The sequence below is a fragment of the Geospiza fortis genome, unplaced genomic scaffold, assembly GCF_000277835.1.
Source record: "Geospiza fortis unplaced genomic scaffold, GeoFor_1.0 scaffold206, whole genome shotgun sequence".
Lineage (NCBI taxonomy): Eukaryota > Metazoa > Chordata > Aves > Passeriformes > Thraupidae > Geospiza > Geospiza fortis.
In genome coordinates, this window is record NW_005054311.1 from 10,163,531 (window position 1) to 10,187,266 (window position 23,736).

At 43.0% G+C, this 23,736-nt stretch overlaps 2 protein-coding genes across 2 annotated transcripts in view; one reads left to right on the plus strand and one right to left on the minus strand.

The window, feature by feature from the left end:
* Positions 1–15,327, minus strand: CNDP2 (carnosine dipeptidase 2). Its single transcript, XM_005419355.3, has 12 exons — positions 15,244–15,327; positions 12,551–12,647; positions 11,463–11,606; positions 8,843–9,005; positions 7,222–7,310; positions 6,114–6,314; positions 5,287–5,371; positions 4,586–4,746; positions 2,508–2,672; positions 1,846–1,987; positions 1,110–1,257; positions 1–696 (listed from the first exon to the last, which is right to left on the minus strand). Exons 2-12 carry the CDS (start codon positions 12,608–12,610, stop codon positions 627–629), a joined length of 1,428 nt encoding a protein of 475 aa, XP_005419412.1. The 5' UTR covers positions 12,611–12,647; positions 15,244–15,327; the 3' UTR covers positions 1–626.
* Positions 15,328–16,430: 1,103 nt separating this feature from the next.
* DIPK1C (divergent protein kinase domain 1C) overlaps positions 16,431–23,736 on the plus strand; it is a 26,585-nt gene continuing 19,279 nt past the window's right edge. The window contains exon 1 of the mRNA XM_005419390.3: positions 16,431–16,510. Within this exon, the coding sequence (XP_005419447.1) occupies positions 16,431–16,510 (80 nt within the window). The remainder of the gene's footprint in view (positions 16,511–23,736) is intronic.

Sequence of the window (23,736 nt, forward strand, 5' to 3'; positions counted from 1 at the left end):
TAGAGCATGATTATTTATTATTCTTTTTGGTAGTACAAAGGCAGCTTTACAAAAATGGCCGGTAATCACTACCACAGTGAAATTTGTTACAACCTGATTCCCTGTAAATTGAAACCTGCAGGCAGGCATGAACTGTAAGAGACAAACTGCTCTTCCAAATTACTCACAGTCAGCAAAGACAGGTGTCTCAGTACAGCTTGAGCACATTCCAGTGTTGCCCCATAATCTTGATTACTTGTTTCCAGGACATATCCAGGAATAAGAATGTTAAATTGGCTGGAACTTCTGCCACTGCTGTGGCTACTTAAACTGCTGAGGGTAAATCATTCCTCTTCATTTACGGGAAAAGTAGATCAATGCAGCAAACTGAAGTGATACAGAGTGATGAAGATGTAGTTCAGGACTGCTGACCAGTTAAGGAATAGTCTGTTCATATAAAGTAAGCATTTAGGGAAGTATTTTTGGTATATCATGTTTTGTCAAGTGGAACTGCCCCTTTCCCTCTCCCCCATCAAAGCAGTGGAGTGTTGGTAGAAAAGGGGAGCCATGTAAGCCTTGGTAATTGATGACAGTTTGCAAGAAAATTCAGGCTTCTGATCCACAAACCAGAAAGTGAAGTGCCTAACTTAGTCCTTCAGCTGGGAAACTTCATAGAGGTATGCACCAAGCATCTTCACCCCCTGGATGTAGTTGTACCTGCAAAGAAGGCAGTTTCCTTTAGCAGTGTCTCCACTGAGCTTCATTTCTAGCAGATGCCCTATTTGCAAAGCCACACATCAGTCCCATGCACATGACAAACTCTGTGGAATTGCTGCTGCAGGCAACAGGCACTACTGCCCAAACCCCTACATCATCCCTGGCAAGACAGAAACATCACCTTTGGGGGAGCTTAGAGACCAAAATATAAAACCTACTTCTGGTTTCAAGAGTATCAATGTAGAAATCAAAATCCAGCTACAAACTAGTTACCCAACCAGTCAGTCATTTTCTCCTGGGGAGGATGGCACTTTGCCATCCAGAGAATTAAACAAAAAAGCAAGAGCTCAGTTCTTGGTGTTTTTCATAATACATGCCAAGACACCTCAGCACAGGAATAGATATTCTCTTACCTATTTAGTTTTTCATTTTGAGAGTGAGCACCATCATCTGCAGCTCCAACAGGAAGCAGCATGACATTCTTGCCTGTGGCTTCTTGAAAAGTAAGGGTAACAGGAATGCTTCCTCCCTCCCTTGTCAGGTCTGGTTCAACTCCAAACACTAGAAAAGCAACGCTCTAGTCAGTTTGAAGTCTAATTTTTCCCACAAACCCTCACTTAAGCCATCATGTTCCCATCTGCACCAGGTGCTGGCCAAATCAGCCAGACTGCAAAGGCCACAAAACTGTGGAGCTTCTCCCCACAGATGTAGCACTGGAATATTGTCACTATCAGTTACACACCAACAATTCATCTGAAGGCCTGTCTGTACTCCAACACAAGTTAAAGTTGCTCTAGCTGCCCAACACAATCTAGCAAAACTGATTAAGAGGGGTGCTGTGACCAAACTTCATTGAATTTGGCTTCGCAGGTGATCTGAACCAACAGTCTCATCCTTATGCAAAAGCAACATCATATCAACAAACTTGTCCCAGAACATCATAAATTAATTTGATATCCAGTAACTCTCCTGCCTGTATTTAAATTTCTGTTTAAAGGTTGCACATGACATGCTTCCTGACTTAGTGAGCCAAAGTTATTAAACATGAGTGCAGAACACTTAATATTCAGCAAACACGACCTCAGGTATTTGAGGTGCTGGAACAAGAGACTTTTAATCCTACCAGTGCCAAATGAAAAACCCACTGACCTGTCTTCATGGCCCTCCTACCAGCCATGTAGTGGGGGTGGTTGAAGTCTGACACCCAGGGTTTTCCACCATGGCCTAAGTACACTTTGAATTTGTTGGGACTCCGCAGCTCTGCAAACTTTTTGTTCAAGTAGTCTTCAACCTGTAAGAAAGATTGAATGCTCTTATGTAGTGCTAGCATTTGTATGAGCACTGGCAAATTTCATATTCTAAAATCATCTTAGGGACTTGCAGATCACTACAACTGTGCAGCAATACTTTTTCTATTATTCTTATCTTGAAGTATTCCAATGATTCTCTGCTCTGAACCAGAATATCTTCTTTAGGCAAATTAACAGTGTATTGTAGAACAATTAGGCAGTACGTCAAACACTGCTGCTCTTGATTATGCATTTCTAGCAGCCCAAGTGCCCCAGAAATAGGTTAGCATTCACTCCTAAGCCCTTTTGAGTTCAGAGAAACTGGGTAATCAGACCACTACAGTCCGCTGGGGCACCACAGGATTCCCTCAGTTATCTCATGTTGAGGTGCACTACCAGGAAGATGGCAGGAAAGCAAATAAACAGAACTGCTTTAGAAAACAGAAAAACTCTTCCCCCAAGGCAAGGTGAACAGAAGTTTAGAGACACTTGTTCAGCTAGCAGTAATCCAGCTCAACATACATTCTTTGTGACTTCTTCAGGAGTCATGTTTGGCACAAGCCTGATTGAGAACTTGCCAATCACTTTCCTAGGAATCACAGTCTTGGCACCAGAGGCTGAGAAGGCTCCTTCAATTCCATGGAGAGACAAGGATGGGTATCTCCACCTGTGCATAAGGATCTCTCTCTGCAGAAGCAGAGAGAAAAATGCAAGGTTACATGAAGTTTGACAGAGTTCCCTAAATTAATGATTTCTTCAACCTAATAAAGAAGTTGCAAGAAATAGTGCTTTTTCCCATGCAGAAATGCAGCTCACTGAAGATCACTCAGAAACTGTTACTCCCATTAAGCACACATTTTGATAACACAGCTGGGCTCTGTGCACCTTAAGAGACCTAGCAGTTCTAGTCTGGCTCTCTCCTAGCTCTGTGGAATTTAGGGGACATGACCAGTCTGCTTCTGATAAGGACACAAGCAGCATTTATAAGGTGCTCAAGCACAGTTTGTTGGGAACATGGAAAGCTTTAATTCCCACTGCCTCAAGACAGGCAGGTGCCTTCATCACCAAGACACTGCTTAAGTTCACATTTTCTAAAAGCCTCACCACTGCTCAAACTGAGGCTTACAGTGTGCTTTTCTTTATATCATCAGCTGTATTAAAAAGCCTGAACTGCAGGCTGATTAAACTGACCACCCCTGCCTTCCAGGTACACTTTCTGCATTTAACATAACTCTGTTACCTTGAACACAGCTCTTCAATACATTGGATCCTGAACTCAGTGCAGTTGTTGAGTTGCCCTGAGCAGACACAGGTGCAGTGTCTTCAGCGTGAGCTTCACTGCAGAAATGCAGGAGACTCAGAAATTTTGTGTCCATTATGTTAACAAGTTGGTTTTTCTCCAGGTACAACCTGCTTACAATCTTCTCTCAAAGCAAATGTAGCTGTCACAGTTCAAATCTCTCAAGCACATGTGCTTCTTGTCTGGAAGTTCCAGTCATTTCTCCCTAGCCCTAAAGCCCTTCTTGCATGTATGCAGCTTAGAAATGCCTTAGCTGGAATTTCTGTTGAGCCAAGACTGAACAGCTTCAGTTTAGTATCACAAAGAACATCTTGCCAGCTTCTCCTTATATCCAAGCTATAATCCATCCATTACTTTAAAGGACAAGGCTAAGCAAGGAAGTCTGTGTGCTCCCAGTTGATATAAACCTGAGCATGTAAAGACAAGGTTGAGGATATAAATTGTTACTTATTCCTATTTCAGTTAAGTTTGAAGTCTCCTGACAGTACTAGGACAGAAGACAGACCTGTACATGTAAACTTGCTTTTTACAACACCTGTGTCTGCTTTTTATGACAGGAGATGTATTTACATCTAGGGTTTTAAAATTAGTATGTAATACCTGTACCATGTAAGAGTCAATGCTGTTAAAAGCATTCATTTGGAGAGCTCCCAGGACAAAGATTTAACTTTAGACATGAGTTTATTGAGCTTGAGATTGTTCAAAGATTTGGGCTGCCTAGCTCATGATTACAAAACAGTCCTTGTCTGCCAGGTCTAGGAACATGTTCAGAATGCCAGCCTTGAATTCAGCAAAGCTGGGTTTCAAGTTCTTTTCTTACCTAAGGAGCAATCATCTCTGAGCAACTGCATGATTTCTGATAACCCACTGAACTTCCTACAGATGTAGAAAATCAGATGTTTTGTGTAGATTGTGACCTGACCTCTGGAAAGCTGCCAACATTCTTATCTAGCATTAAGAGAACAGCATTAAAGTTCTGTACAAGTTTCAAATACTATTTATACAGAGTAAGGAGCAAATTTAGAGTTGTCAAGACTACTTGAGTTAAACATGGGATAACCTAGAATAAGTTTTCAAGCACCTAACACTAGCAGTTCCTCTGCAAAGTGTTAAGTATGCAGTGAGCCATACAGTAAGCAAAATAATCTTCAAGGCATTCTCACCATTTTGAAGACATCAGATGAATCCTCTGCCTAATACATTACTTAATAACACACACACATCCACAGAAGCTTGTTTCTGGTCTCCTACTAACACAGACAGCTTGATCTAGACAGGGCAGAGGAGAAGTGCAGCACACCTTTGCATCATGCAGAAGTCTTGTTGCTCCTACATCTTTTGCATATTCTGTCAGGTCAAAATCAATCTTCTCATATAATGCCAGTTCCTCATCAGTAACAGGTGCCACTGCTTCATTAACACCTGGGATGAGGATTTTCCCTTTCTTGTCTACAAGAGAACCTGTAAACAAGAAGCACCTAATATCAGTATTCAACCAGAAGATACAAGATGTCATTGCTGGGAACACTGTCCTTGGGAAACTGAAGTCTGGGCCTTCTGAAAACTCTGTAAATGCAATGAAATTTAGACTTCTATTTCCCAGAGCATGCACCACACTTCCCAGAGCATGGAAGACACTTAAAAGAATTTGCCTATATCCAAAATGTACACTTGCTTGCTACTCTAACTCTACTGCTACATTTCACTGGCTGTCTGAAGGTAGGATTCCCAAAGAGTTCAGTATCATACCCACAGCAGAATTTGAGAAGACAGCTGATCTAATTAACATGCAAATTTGCAGCAAGGTTTTAGGGAAAGCTAAGAGTAAACAGACAACTTCTTAGCAAGACCTTCACCATGTTTCTGTATCTAAGGCAGTAGCTTTGCACACTTGGCAAGCACCATTTCACTGGTCACTGCTTTGCTACTGCAAACTCAGTTATGCTTGGATGGTGATTGCTCCCATTTTTAATGCATTCAGTGAAACCTGTGTTTTCTTACCCATTAGAGCAATGAGATCTGTCATGGCCTCATGGACTGAACCACCATAAACTCCGGAGTGAAGGTCTTTGTCACAACATTCCACCTGATTGAAGTGAATGAAGATTCAGCACAGAGATTTTGCCATGTAGGGAGGAGACTAGAACAGCCAAAGCCCAGTTAGAACTTGATCTGGCCAAGGGTCAAGGAGTGTCCCCATCATTTGTTCAAAGCAGAGGGTAGTATAGTGTCAGGGGATGAGAAAAAGGCAGAGGTATTTAATGTCTTCTTTGCCTCAGTCTTCAATATCAAGATCAGTTGTCCTCAGGATGCCCTCCTCCCTGAGCTGGAAGTCGGTGAAGCCCATGATCCATGAGGAGATGGTAAATGACCTGCTATGTCAATTAGCCACCCACAACTCTATGGGCCCAGATAGGATCCACCCCACCCCAAAGTATAGAGGGAACTCATAAAAACTTGTCAAATCACTCTCAATCATCTACCAGCAGTTCTGGTTAACTGGAGATATTCCAGCTGACTGGAAAGCACAAATGTGACACCCATCTATAAGAAGGATGTATATGGACGAAGATGCTATGCTATGAGACAATCCTTCAGTGCAAGTGCTGGCTTATCTTGCTTCACACATCTGAAAGCTATCTCACCCACCCAAGTATCAGATAGAATAGCAAGAGGATGTTTAGACAATTAGGAAAAAACACTCCACATAAGTAGCCAGTTTCTTTTCTGAAAAAAGCTACTGGCATGAAAAGGCTTGCACTAGCACTCTTCTCCTGTGGAAAACTCAGTTTAATAATAATGGATTTTCAATGTATTTCAGCACTTACCTCTATGAAGTAGTAGCAGATACCTCTCAAACCATAAGTGATACAAGGCTTCTTCTTGCCTAGCCAGTAGTTGTCAGAAATGCAAACATAATCCACATCTTTAAAGAAAGCATCTCGCTGAGCAAAAATCAGTTCATCAAGGCCTTCAGATCCTGATTCTTCCATACCCTCTAGGCAAAACCTAATATTTACTGGAAACTCCTTTGAAATGGAAAACAAGAACAGATTAAGCATGTGAGAACACTTGACTCCTTCAGTGAGCTGTAATTTTCATCTGCATCATTCAAAGCAGATAAATGGACATGGCTAAAATAGTTCCATTACAGTGGAATTTGTTAATTATACACAAACCAGTTTAAAGTTTGGACTGTGCTTATGTTGAGGGCACTTACACCACCCTTCATTTGATGGAATTCAAACTCTTCAAAAAATAATTAAAAACTTGTCCCCAAATCCTGTAAGTATGGGAACACAGCAGAAATCTGTTGCCAAAGGTAAGCTACCAGGCTAGGAAAACTAACCTAAATCACAGGAATTGCTTGCCACAGTACGAACAGAGATACCCTGTCTATCCAGTCTAGCATATTCTATATACCTAGACAGCAACTGAGAACTGGTTATTCCTCTCAAAAGCAATAGGAACTTGTCTTGCAAGATTAAGCAAACACCCTGAGCTATTTGTGATTGCAGATTTTCTTTAACAGAAATAAGCAAAGCTCCCAATTTTAGTGTTACTAAGTTAACCTCTTAGAGCTCAGTGGCAGTGAGACATTAAACCTTGATAAATGCCAAAGTAATTTGACATCCTTACATGACAGTGATCACATTTGATTATTCCTCCTGCTCCACATGCTTGCATATGTATTTTCCTTCCTACATATTTCATTAAACGAAAATTGTTAGAAGTGCAACCTAAACATCTATAGGACTAACTTGTCAGCAAGTCAACTTAACCCTACTAGGAAATCAAGAAATTTACAGGACTATTGCATCATTCCTCCAATTAGCTGAATAAGCAGGCTTCCCTCACAAGGGTTTGTGGCTTGGATAACATTTATTGCTAGACTCAGCTGCATGTGAAAAAGCAGAATATATTTTGGGCACATACCTGGTTAGTTTGTTGATAAGCCTCCAAGGCATTCAGCCAGGCAAGCACTGGACCTTTGTCATCTGTTGATCCTCTCCCATACAACTTTCCTGTAGAAACAAGATAGAAATTAACCAGTGAGGAAAAAAACAGCATGAAGTTTCATCTCTTGCCTAGATGAGAACATTTGGTTTTGGGTAACGTTTTTAACCCTACTTAATGAATAATTTCTGATTCTTCATAAGTAGCAGTCTTACATCCTGCTTCACATACCCTTTCAAGTAGGATAGATACAGGACTGCAATAGTTCTCCCATTTAGAGAGCTTCCCCCCACCTCTTCCCCCAGCTTCTACCTCAATAGCAGTTTATTATAATGCAGGAAAAGAATAGCTGCCTTATTCTTCACTATAATATAATTTTCTACAAATGCCTCAGTGTAGAGAAACAAGTTTCCTGCTTTTAACAGAAATCTATCAAGTATTATCTTCAGTTCAATAATTCTTTTAAGAGTAAAAATTCAGTATCTAGTGACAAATCACTTCTCGGGATTCTCCAGATAAAAGTGGATCTCCCTAGAAAGGAATTTAGTCAAAGATGAGTTTCACAGGCCACAGGAAATTCCAAGGAAATGTAGTACATGGGATCATAGCAGAGGCACTATCAGTGCAACTCAGAGCTGTGGCTACAATCCTTCATCACTCTGTGTAACCAGTGACAGAACAGGCCAGACAGCTCGCAAAGGCAGAGCCACTGGTGAATGTCTCCTGCATGGCCAGGCTCCACAGAGACAAGCCACAGCCTGAGGCAAGTCTAGGTCTTGCTAGGAGATAACTCAGTTCAGTAACTTGGACTCTACTGCCTATGAGTAAGTGCCCAAGCAGAACTACTAGTTGCATACTCCTTTCTCTGGCAATCATTAATGCTTATGGAACACGAGTGCTTAATGTCCTTCTATTGAACTGACCTTTAACACTGATAAAGTGAAACAAAGAAGCTCTTGGTAGCACCAGCTCTTAATAGAAAAGGAAGTTTTAAGTCTTCTTGACTGCTGGCAATGTTGTTTCAACAGGAGATACTGCACCATTTCTTCCTCCCCATTTATGGGAGAGGGACAAATTTTGGGGCACTACCTGTGCAAAAGAGGTTCTGCAGTACTCATAGTAGAGCAGTTAAACACAAGGCAACCCAGAGAGGCTGCTGTGCCACTCCTGTCTCCAGGCATAAAGAAGTTTTGTTGTGTATTTTTTCTCAGCAATGGTTCAAAATTCCTGCAGTCTGACACGACCTTACAGGCTTCAAGCTGTGAACAAGAAATTAGCTCTAAAAAGCTCTCTGGCAACAAGCTGGCACCATTTAAGGCAGCAGTTAAGATTGTGCTGTAGCTACAAGAAAGAAAACAGGCAAATTACAGCCTATACTATCAGAAAAGGAAACAGTCCCAAGAGTAGCTGAGATTTTCCAGCTCAACTTTTTTACCATTTCCCCACCTGCACATTTTCACTTCAACAGTATTAAACAAACACCCATACCACTTCTAACTCTCCTTCTACCTTTCAATCAATGGCACAGCTTTGGAACAATTGAGGAATACCACACTTGTTACAGAAGACTTCATCAGTTTGTGAAGTCCACTGTTCTTACCATCTCTTTCTACCAGAGTGAAGGGCTCGCTGTCCCAGCCATCCTCTAGTGCAGCTGGCTGAACATCCAGGTGACCATATACACACACTGTCTTCTTGCGTGGATCCGTGCCCAGCGTTCCCAGAACAATTGGTGGTAGGGGGATCTCTGATCCATCAGGCAGCTAGAAACAGGAAGGCAGAAGTTTTGTTAAAATGTGGAAAGCCAGAGTTTTAATCAGATACATGAATTACCTTATACTATGGAGGTTATGAGAGTAGAGGCACAGACAGCTAAACAAAACTAATCTACTTAAACCAATTGCCAGAAGCAGGGTGCCAAAGAAGGCCTGGCAGCACCATGCCAGTTAGTTTCCTGACAAGTCCCAGTAACAGCCAAAACGTTCCAAGCCACTTAGAACTGTTAGCTTTAAACTACCAATCCTACATCAGATTTTAGCAGAGGAAGCTGACTGCATGCCAAACTGCTGTATCTAATGCTGACTGAAGCATAAGTGATAAACTCCATTCAATATTGCTTGTCACTGCACTTTCATCCTGTCCACAGTACAGCCCTCTGGACAAAAATTCCCTGACAGTGGTAAGGCTGGGTGTAACATGTGCCTACACCCAATTAAGACCAGCATAACAGACATATTTCTTTGTACCACCCTACACTGTTACACTAAGGGCAGGATAGTGCTGATGAACTCAGTTCAGGAGTTCAAGAGTTGAACTTAGCTTAATCCCTTGGAATACCCCATAAGCAATTATCACAAGCTATTCCCAGTCAGCAAGCATTTCCCTTCCGGTGAACATGTACTTCCACACACTGTTCAGCAGATGCAAAATCAGCTTTGACTTTTTGCTTATATGGGTCCCAAGCTCCAGATTTTTATCAACAGGTTACATGGTCCTTGGCCAGCTGCAGCTCTACATGACTAAAGCCCTACTCCAAGAATTTACAGTAATCAACGCAACAAATTACTGTGCAGCAGTAAAGCAACTTTGATCTGACAAGTTCAGTTGCTTTACATTGTCCCTCACAGATATAGCAGCAACACATAATACACTGACTAGCTACTAGCTATCTCTATACTTAATATAAAACAGAACACTGAAGGTAACTCTTGCAGATGGATTAAAGTTACCTAATAAAAATATTATGTATAAAACTCTAAAATCAGTTCTTGCTACTAAAAAGTTACAGTGATAAGAGAAACTTTGTCTCTTAAATAACTGAAATGCTTTTGATCAGGTTTTAGGCTGTAGGTAGTAGCAGAGCTAGAATTAATCTACAGATTCCCTCCCAAGTCAGCTGTTTTCCTGCTGGAACCTGTAGCTACAAACAAGTGTAATTCAGTTGCCCAAAGGAAAAACTGCTCAGAAGGTTCCCATAAACACAGATCTCACTCAGCAGTCTTTCACACCAATTACAAGGACAATCTTCTAAAATGAGTAAACATTCCAGTACAAGGTTTTTAATGCCATTATCCAAATCCTAGTCTCAAAATTTTGGTATGGGTCTTGCTCTGAGAGGCAGGGATGGCTAGGCACTTCAGAGGAGGAGCATACCAAGTGGCTATTTACTTAGGATGAGATTATCATTATCATTCTTATAGACACATACATTTCTCAGGGGAAGAAAAGCAGTCTGGACAGCTAAAAATGAGGAGGGAAGTCATTCTTTTAATGATACTTTTGTATCTAGTAAGGGAGCGATGCAATCCTGTGACAAATGTAACACTTCTGAAAGAGTCCAGAACTCTCTTTTGGCAGACTTACTGAAACTTCAGCAAGTATCTTTATAGTCTATGGGCCTAAGGACCAATAGGAGCCTGTTGTTTAAATGTCTAACATTTTTGTTTGCAGGTGCTCTATTTGTGTTCAGTTAAAAAGTATTTAAAACACATTTAATACAGTCCAAAATTTAATTCAACATCTTTAATTGGGTCCCAAGGTTTATTGTAAAGAAAGGTTTCTAACAGAATGTTCAGACTGTGCGGCAGCAAAGGCATTATCCTACACCCCAACAAGCTACTGCCTTTCCAGGCCACTGCCCACAGGACCTTTGTGTGGTGATCCCAACCCAGAAGCCCATCAGGCACCAAGGAATTAGTGACCCCAAAAGATAACCTGAATAGCCCAAAGCCTGTGCCATGCTATGCTGCACACACAGTTTCACCTTCCTGCCTGTGCTGTGCATATCCCTGGATTGCAGGATAAACAGAGCCACTTCACTGTAACCTAAAGGCAGCTCCCACTGGGCACTGGGGATTACCTCATCTGCATGTCCTTGACTTAATCTAAAAGTGCATCAAGAAATTCTCACACAAAATCCCTTCTGTCAGTGGAACTGAACAGCTTGAATAAATAAAATGGAAGAAAACTTCCATGCATGGGATCTGCACAGTATGCTGGATGCTGGTTGGATGCCTGCTAGATGGAGATTCCAGTATCTGCAGGGACATAAGAATGTCCATATTATCATCTTGCATTACAATAAGTCCAATAAAGAGCCTTCCAATGGAGTCTAGGTGCCTTTCATACTGGGAACACAAGAAACCAGCACTTCCTCATGCAAAACACCTTGTCTTCTAGAGATTTTTTCCTACTAGGCTGCCATGGAGACGCTCACGTACCTTTTGTTTGCCAATATCCATAAGTTTGGTTGTGCCTCCCAGTCGCTCAATCTCCTTGGCAGCAACCTCCATCATGTGCTTGATTTCACCCCTCTTCTCTGGCCATGCTGACACACTCTGGATTGCCACCCACTCTGCCAGGCGCTGCAGAGATGGAAGAGCTACAGGTTTTACTGCACAACAGGCACCATGCAAATACCACCCCACACCTTGTAATTCAACAAACTGGTTTAAGCCAAGCTCAGATTGAGGCAAATCAGCTCTGTCCTCTGCTCAAAGAAGAACTTGTAACCAATAGTATTACTCTCAAAAAGTTCTCTACGACCTCACTTGCCTACAGTTGTCCCTGCTGCATAGCATAAAGTCTACAGACACATCAAGTATGCTTAAGAGTATCACAGCTCGTGCCTATTGTGCCCTTTTAGTTTTTCTTTAAGTATCCAGAAGCAGCTAAAGTCTTTTGGGCCTCTCAGAAAGGCCACTTCAGCTTTTATCCCTGTGTGAGTTCAGCAAGAACAACTGGCAGAAATCAAGCTGAACACTTGGCACAGTTCATGCCTGAGTTCACAGTGCTGTAGCACTGATTCCTTCATGGATGAAAGGGATTACAATACAACCTGTAACTGAACAGCAGGTCAAGTAGCAAAGTACCTCTTTGGAGATGGCAACCTCCCCCTCTGTACCCCAGCATAAATTGTTTTATACAAGAAAGCTTTGTCCCAGCCTCATTTATAATATATTTAATCTCCCATGTCCAAAGGGAAGAAACTATAAACCTAGTTTGGCATTCAGAACCAGTGTCAGCTTCCTGCACCTCTAAACAGGTGGCACTATACACTAATAGATCATTTCCTAATAAATTTACCATGGACATTAAGGGTTTTGAACGGAACTATGCCTAAATTTAAGAAACAGTTTTCTGGCCTGACTCAAATCCCTCACACTTGCTCTCCCCTCTATCCCATTACTTGACATTATTACTGGGTAAACCATATAGATATAACAACAAGCTTGAAGCTGACCACCTAACTTCTAATATCCCATAGCTGCCCATGCTGCAGGAGAAAACTGAAAAAAAAAAAACTTACCTGAACATAGAGGTCCTGGTGTTCATCAATGTATTTAAAGAGGGTTTCCAGAGCAGACATTTTTGGGCTAGTTTTCAGAGCGGTGTTGCTGAAGATTCTGTGACAGAAAAAGAATTTAGCTTTTACAGAGCTAAGAAATGACAGTCAGTAATCAAGAGCTACAGGAGACTTTCACCTTTCAGTTTCTAATGTCACACACCAAGCTGTACTAATATAAAACTTGAGGCCTCTCCCTTTCATGAAATCACCATAGTGAAGTGGCTGAACAAAATCATATTTAAATTTCAACACCACCTCTCCCCTCAAAATAATTTTCAAAGTTAAACTGAGCAGTCTTGTCTCTAGAGACACTTCAATGAAATCATACACTTCATTTTACTGCAGACTTACAGGCAAAATGTTGCCTGAGTAAAATGTAACTTCAAAGAGTAGATTTCATTATGAGTTCAACTAATAGCATGCCATAGGCTTGAATGCTGGAAGCAAGGTCCAAGAAAGCACCACATCTTGTGCTCTGCAGAGGAGGTTAAAAACAAGCAGCTGGAAAACTGTGCTTTTGTCAGCCTTAAGTCTCAGCCTGCCACTCAGATTTCACAAATAAGGTCAGAATGAAGCCATAGGAACAGAGGCCAGCCCCAGCAGGTCACGAGCAAGTTGTCAGTGACTACTTCAGTGCTACCACTTCCTTCTTTTGTTTTTATTTCAACTGAAGTTCACATGAGAAAACCCAAGACTCCTTTTCAGTTTACTGTCTTCCTTACCAGTCTGAAATCAATATTGAAAAGAAATACTGCCCACTAAAGCAAACAAGTTTGAGCTCAACTCTCAAATTAGAGCTAAAGATACAGCACCTCATCTAAGCCAGGAAAACAATGAGCTTTACAAATCCCAGAAGGTTGAAAGGGACACTGGAGGTCAGCTGGTATAAGATGTGGCCCTATGACACATTACTCAGTCTAGTGTCCAGGAGCCTTTTGAGTAACTCCAGAGGAGGCTCCCTGAAGTGTGCCTCTGGAATCCAAGTGCCTGGACTAGGAGGAAAATCTCCAGTGTCCATGTAATAGAAGCATGTTCAGCAGCTCCAGCCACTGTGATTCAGTATTCTGTTGAGTCAGCTTTATGCCAGATCCTTTAAGCCTTTTCTTCTGCTTCTACACAGTAGTCACAAGACAGTTGTTAAAACATCTGACTGCTTGTCTTAGGATTTCTTGAGCAGCTGACTACTCTACATATCTGAAACAAATCCTTTTCAGCTGCAAGTTGTCCCACACAATATACTGCAATACAAGTACCACCCCAAATTTTCTTTCAAGCAAGGTTGTACTTGCACAGATACTGGTGTTACACATACAAAAATCCTTTCCCTCACCAGAGATAGCATCGATTTAATTTAAAGCATCCATCAAGTTTAAATTTGGATAGCTACTTTTAAACACCAATTAGAACAACCTCAAATCACCAGACAGGTAAGCATTCCCTTTAATAGTCATGAAAGGTGAAAACCAAACACCTTCAGAAGGACTACATAGACCATAACCAAGTTAAGGCAATGCTTCTCACTGAAGTTGGGGTTCCCTAATGAAGTCACCATCCTCACACACAGTTAGAGCTCGGGCAGGATTCACGTGGAGCTTTTCAGGAAATCACCCCACAGGCATCAGTCCAGGGCGTCTGACCCTCCACTTCATTCAACCGGTTTCTATAGCAACCTCAGGGCTCCAGCTCCACAGCACAGACACAAAACACGAGTGACATGGAGGCTGACTTTCTGTCCAACACAAACAAGATCTGAACTACTTGTTCGCTCAGGGACTACTTTAAATATCACCTTAACCATAGTTAAATAGCTCTGAAATCACAAGGGCATTGAATCACACAAGTTACACTGAAGAACTGCAAAGAAGTCTGCCTCAGAACGCCTCAAACTACAAAAAGTAAGTATTGGTTACTACACAGCAAAAGGCTGGACTTTACTTCCCCCTTCGTCTGCAAAACCAGGGTCTGAACTTCCTGTAGGTCCTTCAGAATGGAGAGCTGAACCCCTCCTACCCATGCAGAAGGGGCTCTACACTTTTATCTTTTCACAGGACTACAAAAGCTGCACCTTGCAATAAAACAACCCAAGGGACTATCATTGCACCATTACAACTTTGCCCTCCTTATCCACAAACAACATTAATATCCCAGAGGAGAGCACTGAACCAAGAGCACTCTGTAGCCACCATGGAGCTCCATGCTCACACTGCAGGCTCAGCACTTCGGGCCGAGGCTGACCTGAAGGTTAAACGTGGGGTTCTTTACAGGGTTTTGCAGCACCGGGACGAGCTCCCCGCAGCCCCCAGGCCGGTGACAGCCTCGGGATGGGAGGGAAGGAGGCAGGGCACGGCAGGCTTCCTAAGGACAGCGCGGGGGAAAGGCTCACGGGGAGCGAGCGCGACAATGAGGAAGGGGACAGGAGCGGAGAGGCAGGAGCAGCTTCTCCCCGGGAACAGCCACGGCGCCGGGCGCCCCAAGGCCGAACAGACCAGGGGACACGGAGCAAGGCCCGGCCCGCCGGCGGCGCCGCGCACCCGGCATGCCCGGCTCCTCCCCGCCAGGCCGCGCTGGGGCAGGGACAGGGCCGGCCACGTACGGCGGTGCCGCCGCGCGACAAGACCAAGGGATGCGGTCCCGCCACCCCTCCCGACACTCACCCACAGCGACCACTCAGACCCGGCTCCCACCTGGAGTAAAGAAAACACCGCCTCCCACGGCTCCTTAAATACCCCCGCGCCAGCCCCGCCCCGCGGCACGCGCCGCGCTACGCCGGCCAATCACTGGGCAATGAGCACCTAGGGGGCGGGGCTTGAGCCGAGAAGGGGCGGGGCCTCATCTCTGGGCTGCGGCCTGCCGGGTGGGGGCTGGAACAATACAGGGGTGTAATAAAGGGGAATATAATATATAGGCGAATATAACATGGGGTGTAATATAACAGACTGGCAGAGAGCAGCCTGGACAGCTGAATTATTCCAGCCGAAGCTGGGAGTATCCTTATGATCTTCCTACATTTATGGTTTAGATTTAGATGTAGTTTAGACAGATTCCTAGAATCAGAATTTATTATAGAATGTCCTGCGTTGGAAGGGATCTACAAGGATCGTCAAAGTCCAACTTCTGGCCCTGCACAGCACATCCCCAGAAATCCCACCTGTGCCTGAGAGCACTGTCCAAACACTTCTTGAACTCTATCAGGCTGGTGCTGTGACCACTTCCCTGGGGAGCCTGTTCCAGTGCCCAATCCCCAGGGTAAAGAACCTTTTCCTAATATCCAACCTAAACCTCCCATGACACAACTCCAAACCATTCCCTCAGGTCCTGCCGCTGGTCACCACAGAGAAGAGATCAATACCTGCCCCTCCTCTTCCCCTCGCAAGGAAGTCATAACAGCAATGATGTCTCCCCTCAGTCTCCTCTTCTCCAGGCTGAACGGACCGAGGGACATCAGCTGCTCCTCACACAGGTTCTGGTCAAGGCCCTTCACCATCTTCATTGCCCTCCTTTGGATGCTCTCTAATAGTTTAATATCTTTTTTATATTGTGGCACCCAGAACTGCCCCCAGCACTGGAGGTGAGGCTGCCCCAGCTCAGAGCAGAGCAGGACAGTCCCCTCCCTTGCCCAGCTGGTGATGCTGTCCCTGATGGCCCCAGGACACCCCTGGCTCTCCTGGCTGTCAGGGCACTGCTGACTCAGGTTCAACTTGCCATCAACCAGGACCTCCAGGTCCCTTTCCATGGCACTGCTTTCCAGCATCTCATTCCCTGGTCTGTACATATACAACCAGGATGAAATTACACAGCTGGGAGCTTAAGAGAAACAGGAAACAAGTGACAAACAGTGGGCATGCTAGATGGTCTGTTAGCTGCCAATGGGGGAGAGCTGCATAATTTGGGAATTTGGCTGGTGGTGCTGTGTGGGGTGAGGTAAGTGCTGGGGCCTTGCACGAGGCAGCACCGGCTGCAAGCTGTGCTGAGCCAGAGATTCACAGGCTGATGCCAGCCTTGGTTTGTCCCCAGGGATTTATCTGGAGCTGGGGCTGCCCTGGTGCCCCCCAGATACCTGGCTCCTGGCTGGGGATGGGATGGGATGGGATGGGATGGGATGGGATGGGATGGGATGGGATGGGATGGGCCCTGGCTGCCAGGTTCCCATGGGGAGCTCCTGCCCCTCTTGGCAGCCCAGAGTCTGAGGAGCCCCTGACACCAGGACACCTGGCACCATTCTGTGTTGGTGGGAGAACAGATGGCAAAATGTACCCAAAATGGACAAATGGAACTTAGAAACTGGAGTAAAGTTTCTATTTACACTTATGTTAGGAAAAATCTTGCCTGGGAGCAACAGGGGAAAAAACATTAAAAAAAAATAAAAGGAGAGGGAAACTGCTTCTAAAAAGCAGTTTGTTGCATTTATGAAGGGTATTAAGTGACATGACACAGGATGATTTCTGGTGACCTATTTTATGCTCATGTTCCTACATCGAAGTAATCTTTGGTACTTTTTTCCCACATCCTTTAGAAAATTCACAAGCCGAAATAAGAATCAAGGACACGAGCTGACAAAAGAAAGGCATTAAAGAAACATTTGTTGTGTGGCAAATATTGTGCACTGTATTATCACAGTTTTCTGCAAGCCTGTATTGATCTAAATCCACAAATGATTATTTGAAGAACAAACACAAAAACCACACAGTAACTTACCTGAGGGAAAGCAACAACTTTTTTTGAAAGATAACAGGCCAAATTATCAGCTTTGAGAGCCTTGTAAATTGTCTTTATGGAAACACAGTTTTGTTTTACAAGGCTGTTAATTTGGAGGTGAAAATAACGTATGCATACATAAAACCCCTTTGGGAATAGAGGAGAAAGGAGGGGTGGAAAAACACACATTTATCAGAAATGGTTTAGGGACAGGGGATGACAAAGCCAAGTATAAAGAAAATATAAGGATGCACAGCATTCTCTGGTCCTGACAGAGATAACTAAACATCTAAGCCACTCTATTTCTTTTTTTAATATGTTGTCCTTGAAATAGTTTTGTCCTAAAGAAATAATGCGTAGGTACTTGTGCCATTGCTTTTAATCACAGGGATGTAGCATGTATGAGTCAGCTGAAGCAGTAGAGGCAAAGTGAGGAGCCTGAAACATAAGCACTGGTCTGGGAGAGGACAACTGTGTGAATCAGCTTTTTGGATGGCTTGGACTGAGAGCCACAGGGCTGTGGGAGGACAGCAGAAATGCCATTAGTAGTGTGGCTGCCCTTTCTGAAAAATTCCATGCAAAATGATGAAAGGGGACAGAAAGTTTCTATGGATACTACAGAACACATGCAAAACTCACTCTCATTTCTTTTGAAATTAATTTCAAGTGGCAGTCATGTCTGTCCCTGTTTGCAGGTGTATGCCATCTAAAAATTTCACATTGCTCAATTTTTTTGTCTTTTCTCTTCCATGAGATAAAGTCACAACATCTACTTTAGAGTACTTCTGAGCATCATTGAAAGCTGGAATTAGTTGTCTTCAGCCTCTTTATTGTATCTTGCTATTTCCTGCTCTTTCCTGTCTCCCCCTTTCCCCTTTATTTTATACTTTTCTTCTTAGGTGATTCACAAGCCAAGCTTTTTAAACATTGGTTGATACATAAACCATACAACCATATAATCATAAACTGCTAGACTGAAAGCAAAGATTGTAAATATGGATGTGCAGAACAGTGCAGCTTTGTTGGATTTCTTTGCTTTCCTGCAAACAATAGTTTTTGAGCTAGTGACAGCAAATTTAAAGAAGGATATTTAAAGAAGTCCTCACTGGTTGCTTTAATCCCTTCTAAATTGTGTCCTATTTACATCACATCCATGTGCACGTGCCTATGTGGACATTTTGACTCCATTAACTTTGCTTACATTAAGTAAACCCACTTCTGCTGGGTCTGATTTTGTTGACTAAAGGTGAACAGAGCTGCTTATCCCTGGAAATTGCATTGCCACCGGCATTCCAACAACGTTAGCTTTACCTATTACCCCTGGCTTTTCAAAACCAGGTGGCCTCAAAGCCCAAATTCATTTAGAGCATTATCACTGAACCAAAACAAATCAAAGCATCATTTACTATCCAGTCAGTACTTTGGCTTCAGAGGTAACCTTGCCCTGGCCTCCAAAAAAAGCAGGGCTGCTCATGTGAGGTACTGTAATTGTAGAGTGCTGAACACTTGGGCGTGTTCATGCCCTTCCTAATCTACATATGCATGTGTGCCATGCAGTAATTAATGAGCTTGATCCTCACAAGCTTCTTCCAACAAAATAAATTTTAATAGGTGATTAATCAAAATATAGGGCAGATTACCTTCAACCTAGACTCAACCATGTAGAAAATGTTGATGTTTACATGGGAGAGCCCAGTGTGGGGTGTCTATATTCAAGTCCCTGGTCAGAACCCAGTTAGAAATCTCCGTGGCACAGTCACATGCAGTGACTCTGCACTCAGCTTTTGCTGTTGTGAAAGGTGCACACAGAGGAATACTGCAACCGAGACAAGAAGTGAATGAAAATCTAGAATCTTGGTCCTGTGATCCTTTTTCCTATCCTTGCATAATGGAGCAGTAGCGTGAAATGAAACCTGTGTGGCTGAGTAGCCCAAGTAATAATACATGCTAAAGGACCTCCCTCCCTCCCTCTGCTCCTTCTCTTCCTCAACCATTTACTGACTGCTCCTTTTGTCATCTTCTGTGTCCTCTTACTATGCTGAACCTGACAAGTGGAGGACTTCTATTCTCTGTGGCTCCATCCAGTCCAGCTCAGGACAGAGACATCTGCACTGTCTTGCATGAGCCCCCACAGTGCTGTGACAAGTGACAGACACACACACGGGGTGGCTGTGTGCTGCTGTGCTAGGCTGACTCTCTGGCTCGGTTGCCACAAGCATGAGGAGCTAATTTGCCCTGCGGTGGTGGGTTGGATACTCAGGAGGCCCAGCAGACTCACAGAACTTCTCCTTCCTCACCAATCCCTACAAACCTCCTCCTGAGCCTAGCCTCCTGGCTCAGTGGTTGACACATCAAACTTTTCTGCATCTCTGGTAGCCCCTGTATCAATAAGGTTGTAACTTTTCTCATAAAAATCAGCTTGCTGCAACTATAGATCCTCCAGTATCTTAACAAAGTACCAAAACATCTTGGATTACTCAGCCTTCAGCAGTCACTAATTGCTTAACTAAGTCACTTCAGGACACCATATATCTTGAAATCTTTGATCCTAGGCACTAGATTTATCTGCAAAACATGAAAGCATCAATTAGAATACAAGGGTCTTGCTGTGCACTGCTGGATTTGCTCCTTTTTTCCTGGCTTTATATAAGGTGGTTTTGCCCTTCCCCAGAAGTGCTATTTTGTTGAGTCTGTACACTATATTGCAACCTGTGTTTTCCATATCCTTTTCTCAGCATGCCCTGGTGACACATTGGCAATATCACTGTCAGAAACATCAAAACCAGATGTCTAGAGGGCTGGAGAGATTCCCTCAAAATTAGAGAGAAAGGCAGAGAGCCAACCAAAAAAAACCCCAGCCCTCCCCCCATTTAAATTCAATGTGCAAATCGCCCAGATATCAATGTGCTTTTGGCAGCATTCTCCCCGTTACATTGCCCTAACATTGTCCAGGAACAGGCAGATTATTACGGGGGTCTTGTGCTCAGAGAGGGCAGGTACTGTTCCCACTTCTGATTTTGAGGCACTGATTAAAGAGTGATGGGAGAGGCTGTTAGTAAATTGCTCTTTTCCAGCACCTCAGAGGACTGGCTTGCAAGCTGCAGAGCCAACATATCTTAGAAAGTTATTGAATGGGCATGCCAAAGATTTCTTGTTTGCTGAAGTGTTAGTCCAGCAGTGCCAGTGCTCCAAAAGGAGTAAAAACCACACCTACATCCCTTTGTTCATTGTCTATTCCTCTGCCTGAGGGACTAAAGCACTCTGTGCTTCTGCCTGCTTGTCCTGCTACTCTGCATGGATATAACAAGTCAATGGCTGAAATGGGAATGGTGACATGTGTCGTGTAGCAGGCACGTGTAAAGGACAGGCAGGCAAGGAGTCAATAACCAGCTAGATGTGCTCTGACTGCAAATGAGAACCACAGCCCTTGGGCACTGCTTCAGCCCAGCACTTTTCTTTGGAATGACCAAAAAGCCCAAATGCAAAACCATTCACCCTTTTTCTGCTTAGTCTCAACTATCCTGTATTTCATCCCAGTGTTTCATCCCAACTCCATGCCCATTTTATCCATGCTGAAAGTGCATGGAATGTGCCATATATATGAGTAAATGTCATTTTCAATTTCTCCTTGAATATATTTTGGAATGTTGGGAGATTTTATTTCAGTCTTTTGTAAGTTGTTGATTTGTCAGTGTGAAAGAGAAATATTAAAGAGGTTTGGCCAGCAATGCATGCTCTCCTCAATAAAATGGAGCCTAAGTGCTTCCCCAGCTGGAATTTTACTCCAGAGATGCAGCTCTGCAGGGCTGCTTTTGGTATCTCTTGTGGTTTCACTGTGGTTCCATTCCCCTTCCTCTGGTGGATCTCCTCTCTTCGAGAACTGAGGATCACATCCAGAACATTGCAATCCCTCTTTTTCATTTTGGGAGACTTGCTATGAGTTCTTTTGCTAAGAACATATGTGTGTGCATCTGTACAGCATGGACTGGAAGCACAATTTTGTTCTATGCAGGAAACAGGGAGTTGCAAAACCAGCGAATATGAAATGTTGTCCAATAATGGCATCTCTGCATATTCCTCTTTTTATGTTGCTTTGTATAAATCAAAAGCAAAGCCACTGATTCTGGACCAGAATTAAGGATTCTTTTTTTTTCTTTTCCAAGAAGAGAATGCTGTTGCTAGAGGTGGGGGAGAGGGACTCCTTATAAAACACACAAGTCTTCTGAGGAGAGGGGTGACTGACAGAGGATGTTGGTGGTAGACAAGGGCTATGATGAACTGAAAAGGTAAATCATTGAAGAATAAGGAGAAAAATGTAAGTTGGGAAGAAAATGGGATTGTACTGAAGACAAGTGACAGAAAACAGAAGATTGTGGAAGAAGCTGCAGAAATCTGTTTCTGAGGCTTCTCAGTCACCAACTATTCTGCTCAAAGCAGGAGGCAGCACCATGGCACTCCTTGGTTGTTATATTGGTTTTGATGCCTGGGTAGCAGTGAGGCCCCAGAAACAGGCCGGGCCACCAGAACCATTCAGGTTCTTGGGGGATGCTTGCATGTAACAGGAGGAACACTGTACAGCAGTGGCACTGCTGCTGCTCCTCAGGCAGCTGGGCAGGATCCCACACTCAGATTTCTTGCCTGGGAGTAGCACAGGGGATTCACTTGCACTAGGGGATGCTTAACCTTGATAGAGTTATGAGCTGTTTGTTTGTTGTAAGCAATACAGAAATTGAATAATCTTTCCTAAACAAATGTCATACAACATTGGATGCATGCAAACTACCAATATATTGCCTAAAGAAAAGCTAATTACTTGGAAAGTCTGATAGAAAATTGGATTTCACTAATGGATCATTTTACAGTTTGCTCCATGCCCAGCTATTCATCATTTGCAAAAAAACTGCAGTGAACAGCTTCAAGGAAATAACTGAAAGTAATTAAGTTTTACAAAACTGGTACTGAAAATCATCCAAGAACTTCCTAAGCCCTCGTTTTTTTCTACTTCAGGTTTGGATTTTTAGAAGAGAAGTCAAAACATGGACATACTCATATGTAAATGCATCCTGATCTACTGTATGTGATGGCTCCATTTAATTTGATTTTTAAACATGCAGTACTATAGTACACAGACCTTAAGCCAAACCAACAAAACCAAAGAATCAGAAAAAAAAAGGTATAAATTAAGGTTTGCTTATGTAAATGGAGAAAAGCAGCACGGATTCTCCCTGGAAAGTCTGTTTCCAGTTTACAAAACCTTTCACATGCAGTATCATAAGTATCCACTTGGTGGTTACTTGTGCCAACAAAGGAGATGCTTTTTTCCATCTCCAAGAATCAGTTTTCTTTCCATTTCTCTCCTAGTAACAGACAGCATGCAGAACTCTGGCTGCATTTTACAATTTTTGGCATAACAAGACGTGAGCTTGTGGACTTTGGGTATCCTAAGTCACTCTTGCCAGTAGAAACTAATTTAAAATCAGTCTGGTGCAAATTCCTAATATAAACTCATTCAGAGTCTGCATTGATTTAATCTGTATGACAACATGATATCCCTTCTGGTAGTGTCAGCTGTCAAAATGTCCTTTTAATGCACTGAAATAGTAAGTCTGGTCATTTGACTAGAAAAGATGGCACTTAACTTTTTCTCTTTTTAGCTACTACATATCTAAATGGTCACAGCCCCATGAATGGCCTCTGTTTATTATGTGTAATATTCTGCCCCTTTAAATTACTTAAAACCATTCATGTAAATAACAGCCCAATGCCAGACAGAATTAGTTTATTAGGTGGTGGGCTGATTCTTTCTACACAACCCTAGTGCAACTTCTAAGTATTTCTGGAATTGTTTCAGACACTCAGAGGCTACAAAGAGCCAGATTCACTACTGGCATAGTGAGATCACTTGGCCTGAACTTGATGCAAAGGCTGGAAAACAATCTCAGCATTTTCCCTTCTTTGTTCACCCTTTCACACACTGTGGACAGACACACAACATACCACACAGCAGCAAATTCCACTGGAGAGCATCCTCTTAGGCTTGGAAAATTGCTCTCAAGCCACTGACTCCAATCCCAGGCAAAGAAAATTCCACTTATAATTGCCCTTGCAAACTGATTGAGCTTTATCTTACAGCTTATTTTCCTTTTGGTGACTGGTAACATAAACAGGCAAAGAATGTAGCAGAGAAGCAATAGGAAATATTGTATCGGGCACTATTTGGGATATGTGGACAAAAATTCCAGAATATTTTTTGCATCCTAATTTTTCCATCTCGTTTGAAGAATTACAAGTAAACCACAATCTGCTACAGTGATTGCCAAGGTATCTTACTGGCTTCTTCAAGTGGTACTGTTTCCAAATGAGAGGGAAATGTTGGCATGAGGTTAATAAAGAGATTAATTAAAAGGGGATATATGAGAAGAGCAGGACAATTAAACTCTGCTATGCGGAAT